The sequence below is a fragment of the Acyrthosiphon pisum genome, unplaced genomic scaffold (assembly GCF_005508785.2).
Source record: "Acyrthosiphon pisum isolate AL4f unplaced genomic scaffold, pea_aphid_22Mar2018_4r6ur Scaffold_20544;HRSCAF=21353, whole genome shotgun sequence".
In the NCBI taxonomy this organism is placed as follows: Eukaryota; Metazoa; Arthropoda; class Insecta; order Hemiptera; family Aphididae; genus Acyrthosiphon; species Acyrthosiphon pisum.
In genome coordinates this window covers 9,274-18,177 of record NW_021769915.1, presented here as the reverse complement: position 1 = coordinate 18,177, position 8,904 = coordinate 9,274, and the positions used below count along the sequence as shown (strand labels likewise).

General features: G+C 27.2%; 1 protein-coding gene across 1 annotated transcript in view; it reads left to right on the top strand.

Annotated features, from left to right (window-relative positions):
* The window catches only part of LOC100571728 (zinc finger MYM-type protein 1-like), a 13,543-nt gene extending 5,924 nt beyond the window's left edge, over positions 1-7,619 (top strand). Inside the window, exons 2-9 of the mRNA XM_029491998.1 lie at positions 4,330-4,464; positions 4,905-5,184; positions 5,360-5,555; positions 5,666-5,984; positions 6,069-6,321; positions 6,411-6,659; positions 6,949-7,226; positions 7,299-7,619. Coding sequence (XP_029347858.1) covers positions 4,330-4,464; positions 4,905-5,184; positions 5,360-5,555; positions 5,666-5,984; positions 6,069-6,321; positions 6,411-6,659; positions 6,949-7,226; positions 7,299-7,619 — 2,031 coding nt within the window. The remainder of the gene's footprint in view (positions 1-4,329; positions 4,465-4,904; positions 5,185-5,359; positions 5,556-5,665; positions 5,985-6,068; positions 6,322-6,410; positions 6,660-6,948; positions 7,227-7,298) is intronic.
* The last annotated feature ends 1,285 nt before the right edge of the window (positions 7,620-8,904 follow it).

The window sequence follows — 8,904 nt, the reverse complement described above, 5'->3', positions numbered from 1 at the left end:
CATATAATGTAGTTATTTAAAAGTTTGATAATATGTCCATTCGCAGTTATCTACTCGTAAGCTATTAAATGATGTTATATTTATATGTGGTGCCGTACAGTCATATGCTATAAAGGCTGCCTGTGAAATTGTTATAAACAGCAATACTTGCATTTTAATATTCATAATGCAGTAGGTATTATACATTGGTGACCCGTAAAAACCTGGAATGTTAAAATCTGGACCGTAGAAATCTGGACTGTAAAAATCTGGACAGTAGAAATCTGGAAATTAAAAATTTGAAATCCGTAAAAATCTGGACCCTAAAAATCTGGACCGGACAAAACTAGACCGTTAAAATATGGACAGTAGAAATCTGGACTGTAAAAATCTGGACAGTAGAAATCTGGAATTTTAAAATTTGGATTCCGTAGAAATCTGGACCGGACAAAACTGGACCGTAAAAATCTGGACAGCATAACTAAATATTTTAAGGGGCATTCATAGGCCATACATATCATTCGATTCCCTCTTTGTTGGTCCCACGATGTGGGATACATTCGTAAACCTTTATAATAATTCTTAAAATATAACTGAATATAATATAACTGTATATTATCATAATATTAAGTTGTAATTTGAACCAATACTAGGATTTCAATACTAAATTGTATTAGAAATTACTACATTAATTTATAAATATTTTCAGTTATTACATATTATGTGCTACTCCTAATGTATAGGCACAGCAATATTATTAGCAGCATTATTATGTTAGAGAATGGTACAGTTGTAACTAAAAAGCAACATACCAACGTAGGGGTAAACATACAAAGGATATGACGAGTCTATTTGGAAAACTCCCGGCTGTTAATAAATTACTGTTATGTATCACTTGATAAATTACAAATTACAATACAACTATTTTATACCTACTTAAATATTACAAGCAATGTTTTTTTTCTTTCAATTTAAACATTTGTAGTGTACCTATCTATTAATTTTTTTTTTTTATGTTGAAATGTTAAACCTCATAACATATAACAATTTTGTCAGTCACATAAATTAATTATTGTGGTTGAAATAGAAACCAAATAATTTTCTTAGTATATAACTAAGAATATTTTATATATTATATTCTTAACAAATAATGAAACCAATTATGAGTTAGCTAGGATCATTCATAACTCAAAATAAATCGCTAATATTATTAATTAATTTTGGAGGTAATATAGCTAAAAATATTAGTAATGAGGGTTTCTAATATACAAAATATTTAGTGAGCTAAATATAACTGTCATATTACTGAAAACTCAATTATTGTAGTCCTATTGACCAAAATGAAATTACTTATTATGAAATGTAAAAACTTTTCATTATTTTATGAATATTTGTTGACTATATAAACACTATAAGTAATGAAAAAAGCTTCAACATATATATTTTAATAAAAACCAATTTGATTTCAGGAATAAATTATCCACTATGCTTTGTATTGTGCTACTCAAACTCAAGTGTTTATGATAATCTTTATTTAAAAGTACATGTTGATAGTAAATTCTTAAAAAAGCCTTAGAACTGTGGCTCATAATGTTATCAATTTAGTAATTTCATAAATTTTGGTGGATGGGTAAAACTATGTATTGTTAAGCCTGAAAAATATGTCTTGGGTGCCGCTGAATGTATTATTATACAGATAATAATTCATAACCTAAAAACATGGGATAATGTTTACAATATACATTTAATATAATAAAGACTATAGACATTTAGTTGATATTGTTAAAGTAAATTAGATATTAACATTTACCAGATAGAATTTTTGTATGTGTGTATGTTTTAATAAATTCCTTAGTACCTATTATTGACTATTGTAGAAAATGAATTGTTGTTATTTAATAAAATGTTATTGTACTGCAGTATGTTTTAACTGTTGTCTTGTTCTTTGTTAAAAATATGAAAAAACCGATAGTTACATGAAAATTATAATAAATGTACTTAATCATAAAACAGTAGAACACAATTAGATGCATTTTCGATAGTAGGTAATTAAAATTAGCAAAACAAACATTTTACTATACTCAGTTAGTCTCACTGCACTCTCATAGGCTTATAACTAGGGCTAGGAAAATAAAGCACTAAAAACCTACAATAAAGGAATTAAAAAATTGCCAATAATGCTACAAAAAAGCATTTTAACCAAGAAAATGCAACTAAAAAAGATTTGAACATTTTTAAGTTTAGCTGAAAAATATTTTTAATATCAAAAAATAATTTATTAAACACACTTTTATATGTTCACACTAAGTAATTCTTAGAACAACTAAGCACAATTTATAAATATTGAAAAAAAATAAATTAAACACCGTTTTAGTAAATGTCGATATTCGATAAATGTCAACGTATTACCATTGATTATACATAGTATAATTATACTATGTATAATCAATGGTATTACGTAACCACTACTCCCCACTCGGTAATCACTTTGACAAAATTTAAGAATCTATTTTCAGAAATATTTTCCGATAAGGTGATAATATTTCACTACGAAATCACGGAATAAGTATATATAATAATACAATTAAAATAAATTAATAAATAATAATTTAGATAAATATGTACGTAAATGTTCTAAAAATGTAAAATATGCGTATAATTAACAAAAACTAATTAAAAAGCTAATAAACTGACAAAAAAGTACCAAAAAAGCATTTATTTACGAATATCATAAGAAAATGCAAAAAAAGCAAAATCAAAATCACATATTTGAACTCTGTGATGAATGAATCGAATTTTGTTTTTGATTAGCAATGTCCTGTAGTAATATGAAAGAAAATGCAAATGCTACAAAATCCTAGCCCTACTTATAACACTATGGTTCAGTTAACCAAATCATTCATATCTATTCTATTCTATTTTGTAATCGTTTATTTGAATAGGTTCCATATCCATGTATAATAAATTATACTATAGTACTTTATATTATATTTGATGATTATTTATTTACCTATTTAATACCACCTGGCACCTAGATGATACATATTTAGTATTTACTATTTACTCAAAAGACAAAAATCAAAACAGAAAAAAAAATGTATTGATAACTAACAACCTATACTAATATACTATTACCAACTACGATAATAATGACTATTGACTATAAAGCAAATAATAACATAATTGTATAAGCATACACAATTGCAATGTCAAGGAAATAACATTTTTTTTTGGTAGTCAAATTATTTTTAAGGAACCTACTTTATTTTTATTTGGTGAATTTACATTACTTACAAGTTAAAAAAAGTAGCTTAACAAAAATAAATAATTCTATTCATTGTTAAAAAAATGAACATTTGTGACACTGATTGCGCCTATTTATACTTAACAACTTTATACAAAAATACTTTGATAAAAAAGTATTACTGTACAATTGAATAAGGTATTATTTTAATAACAAATTACTAAAATGTTGTCTTAAGACTCTAAATTGTGTGACATTATTATCTACAAATTTATCACTTTATTGTTTTTCTTATACAATGATATTATATCATTGAATTCAAATTTAATACCATCCATTATACATGTTGCCCACTTGTAACCTACTGTACAGCAGAGCACCTTTTTAGTATTTTACTCATAGGCGCAATTTGGGGGGGACTTGGAGGGGCTTAGCCCCTCCAATATTAAAATTAGCCCCTCCAAAAATTTATATTTAAATTGAAGTATTAAATCCTTCATTAATTATCTAATATACATAATACAGTAGGTAACCGTCGTTCGAAAAAAAATTTTTCTAAAGTTTAAATCTGGAAACATGAAACAAGCCCATGCAACAATATGATGTTGGACCTTATTTACCCGCCGTATTACGAGAACAATAAAATTACGGTCTAGTGTCTTATTTTGAGTAGTACGCTGCGCGGGATCGGCTTGTTTATCATTCTTATTTCATCATTCATGTATGTTGTATACATACCGTATGCCCTGCCCTTCTGGAGACCCGTATTCAATAGTCAATAATCTGATAGTACCTAGTCTATTTTTGGAATATGTTTTGGTTTTCCAATAACTCCAGTCATTAAATCCTCATTTCTAAGATTAAATCATAAACACTCATAACGCTATTGCTTATCGGTTTATTAGTTAAAATGTTCAATAGTCAACAATAATTATCGTTCACAATAATTTTATTTCGTTTTTTGTAATATACGTGGTGTACTGCTCAGTGCTTCTACTACTAAAAATTAGCTAAAAATTAAAATGGATAAAAATAAAAAAGTGTTTGGTATTTTCAATTTTAAAAGTAATAAAAATGAATCCTTGTGTGAAAAAAATGAACCTCAGGAAGCACTTGAAAATAATTCTGTTGCTGAAATTGATACTGATGATCCACCTGTTTTACCGGAAGTACAAAAGTTGCCTTCTGAGAGTATTGATATTGGGGATATAAATACAGGCCCGATTCGCCCAAAGTTACAGGTATGCTTTCATAAATTAATTTTTAAACATTAAGTTATTACTAGTACATTATTACTTATAAGTCATAAGTAATAATTAATAATGTTATGAGTTATAACTTATAATTAACATATTCAGTAATAACCTAGTTATAATTCATCGCTTAATAATTAATTTTAGACATATCCAAAAATTTTTTTTTGGCAAACAAAACAGAGGATTTTCATCTAAATTGTTTGATGGTTTTCCTTGGCTTGAATACAGTATTCGATGCTGTCTTTTGCTATCCATGTAGAGTTTTTGAAACTGGAAGGTCAGAAGATACTTTTGTTACCAAAGGGTTTAGAAATTGGAAAAAGGTATGTTTTATTTTTTTAATTATTCCAAATAGACTTAGGCTTGTTGATTTTTTTCTTTTATTTACATAAAATGTTAAATTATGTATTAATATTTATAATTAGATAAGTGGATCCATTTCAAAGACTTCCAAATTTAATTCAAAGTCAAAATTAGAAATTCATGCTACAACTAAACAACATTTGATTAATTCAGAAAAATGGGCCTCATATACTCAGAACATAAAATCAGGTTCTGTACACACTCAGACGGCAAGCGCATATCGTGAAAAAGTATTAAAAAATAGAGCTTACATAAAAAATCTGATCGATATAGTTTTGTATTTGGGACGTCAAGGACTAGCATTCCGTGCGCATAACGAAGAAAAAACATCAATTAACCAAGGTATAACATTTTAGATTCAGTCTTCAATATTATGGTTTTAAAATAATTATACTTTTATTTTTAAGATGTATCAGTAACAAAAAAAATTCATTTTGATTTCTATTTTTACATTAATGGAAGTCAAAGTTTTTAATTTAAAATATTCTTATGCCATCCATACTAATTTTGTTTTAAGGTAATTTTAAGGAAGCTTGTGTTTTACTGTCTAAATGTAATGAAGATTTTTCTACCATATTCAACGAAAAAACCAATTATACTAGTTGGTCAATCCAAAATGACCTTATAAACATCTCTGCCCAAATGATAAAAAACACAATTGTCAATGAGCTGATAGAAAGTGGATTTTTTAGTGTCATGTGTGATGAAGCAAGGTAATATCAAAATGAAATACAAATACTGTGAACTATACTGCCATACTGGTTAGGCATATTGTAGGTAATATCAAATAGGTTTTATATTTGAGATTGTTTTATCTTTTTAGATGTTTCAGACAAGAGCAGATGTCAATTTGTGTACGTTATACCAAGAATTTAAAAGTGTATGAACGATTTTTAGGTTTTATTGATGTGTCCGAGAATCAAAACGCAGATGCTTTGGCTACTGCTATGATCAGTTTTTTTGAAATAAATAAAATAAATGTACCTATTGTAGCCCAAGCATATGACGGTGCTAATGTTATGTCGGGTAAATTCAATGGAGTACAACAAAAAATCAAATCAAAATACCCGTATGCTGTATACACTCATTGTATGGCACATCGAATTAATCTAATTGTTCTAGATATGTGCAAATTGGTAAAGGTATGAGGAATATAATATTAATAATACAAATGTATACTCATTAGTTTATTAAGTAATAACTAATAAGAATTTTTTTTTTTTCAGGATACTAGAATAGTATTTAATTGTCTTGAGACATTGTATGTTTATTTTTCACACCCGGGTAATGATGCAAAATTCACCGAGATTCAAGTAAAATTAGGTATCAAAAAAACTTCTCTGACTCGTTTAAGTGATACACGTTGGAATTGTCGTGTAAGAAACTGTGTTGCTGTAAAATTAAACTTTAAAGCTATAGTTACATTGTTAAATGATGAAATCAACTCTTCCACAAATAAAGATGTTGTACAAGCAATGGGTAAGAATAATGATTTTGATTCTTCTTGAGTTATAACTATTGTGAAATATAAAATCTAGATAATAAAACCATAATTTATTATTTTATAGGCATTATGACTATTATTACTAAACCATCATTTATTGTTAATCTCATTATTTTGGAAGAAGTATTACAAATTATAAATATATTGTCTACTCAGCTACAAAAAAAAGATGCTACATTAGGAAGTGCTGTTACTTTAATTGAAGGAGTCATTAAAACCTTTGAGTCCTTACGCACAGAAGTTGAATTTCATAATATATGGGAAAAGATAATCAATTTTACCAAAATCAATAATATAATACCAGATTTCCTAGGTAATAAAATTTAAGTTTGTCCTAAAAGTATTTTATAAATATAAACATTAACATGTATAGGACATAGGTGCATTTAATTAATGATTTTTAAAACAATTGTTACTAACTAAGGACAGGTCAAATATTAGGTGTCTTGTTTTATCATTAAGCATTTGCTATTTAATGTTTTTTGAGCAGTTTAGTTTTTATAGGTAGGTTAATTATTGTTACTGTATTATGTTATAAATACCTAGTTATCTAGCTGGAAATATCTAATATTCTTATGTTTGATCTATATTGTTTATTAAAGGTCCCAATAGTAAAACAAGTAAACGTCAACGCCAATCAACAAGTAATTTAGAAGATTTTCATGTTTTTGCAACTACAAGTTCTGAGCAACAAAATCAAAATGAGTTTAACCAATATACAGAAAGTTATTGGAGGACTCATTATTATCAAATTATAGACACTTTAATAATACATTTTAATAAGAGATTTTCATCAAATAGCTTGGAATTGGCAACATCTATTGATTACTTTCATAAAATGAATTATTATGAGAGTCAATGTTTTATTGAACAGTACAAAGTACAGTTTTTATATTGTATTAATGTTTTTAAATATCAATATGGTGATCATTTTTTATAATTTAATTTTTAGGACTTATTGAATGTGGATGTAAATACCCTTCAATCAGAAATGCTTGTGGTGAAAAACTGTGTGTCTCGCAGAAACCCCAGTTTCACTTTGGAAGATATCAAATTAATCATGGATGCAGAGCTTTATCCTAATTTATATAAACTGTTATCATTATCTTTAACAATTCCAATTAGCTCTGCAACATGTGAAAGATCATTCTCAGCAATGAGAAAGATTAAAAATTGGCTCCGAACATCTATGAATCAAGATAGATTTACAAATTTGTCATTAATTTATATAGAAAGAGATTTATCAAATGAATTGTCCAACGAAAAAATATGAGATACATTTGCAATTTCTAACCGAAGGTTCCAATTATAATAATATACTTAATAAATAAATATATGTTACATTTATTTACCTAAATGTTGTTATTTTTTATACAAATATTTTTAGCTTTATTAATAGATGCATTATAATTTATAATATATTAAATGTGGGAAAGTGGGTGAGAAAAAAATGAAATTGCCATATTGGTATTTGCGGTGGGGGGTGGGTGGCAGAGCCCCCCCCACGAGTCTGTTTTATTTAAATATGTTAAGCCCCTCCAAGTTAAAAACTCAAATTGCGCCTATGATTTTACTACTTTTCCAAATGTATTTTTAACAAAACGTATAACAGGTACTTATTTCGGTTTTATTTAATAGTACCTACTTAATATTAATTTAAAAGTAGAAATATGTCTTTATAGTTAACTTGGCTAAGGACAAGCTTTTAATGTAGGCAAACAGGGTTGGTCCCAACGTGCCCACATTAATCGGAATCCACTGTACATAATAATTAATAATATTATTTAAATTTGTTTTGCTAAACATATTTGTTCTTAACTAATAGAGTCTCAAGAGCAATAAATAAACACTATATAGGTAATTAATAAAAAATTATAATATAGTTAATAACCAGGGTAACAGACAACGCTTGTTTAGTAATTATTAAGTAAAACAAAAAATAACTATTGCCAAATGCGAATGATACTATTGCATTGTCCATTACAAATGGGACAACAATCATTAACTAGCTGGTTTGCACAATCTTCACATAGCACTTTATGACCACATGGTACAGGTGCATGTGTTCTAGTACCATCTCTGCAGACAACACAAATTGTTTCTTCATCTTGTAGATTTACTTGCAGATCATGATTGACTTGGACATAAGGAATATCATCAAGGTTTTCTTCATTGCCATAATTCTCCTGCCATCTTACCAACTCAAAATCTTCCGGAATCCAAAAATCCCTTTCATCCCCTAGTATAGAGTGTAAATACTATATTAGGTACAAGTATCAAAAATACAGGAAATAATTTTTTCAGGTATCTTACAGTCGTTAACATTTTCTGGCTCAAGGTTTCCATTGTCTACATTAATTACATCTACATTTTCTTCATTTTCTTCTATTACATCTAAGTTGAAAACATACATTAATTTATTGAAAATATTGATTTCAATAACATTTAGGTAATGTAAAAAGTTAATAGTTTAAGCATCACATCTATAGTAATTATTGTTAATTAACTACTATATTAATCTCACGGTATTATTACTTATTTAGATCATTTAATTTTAC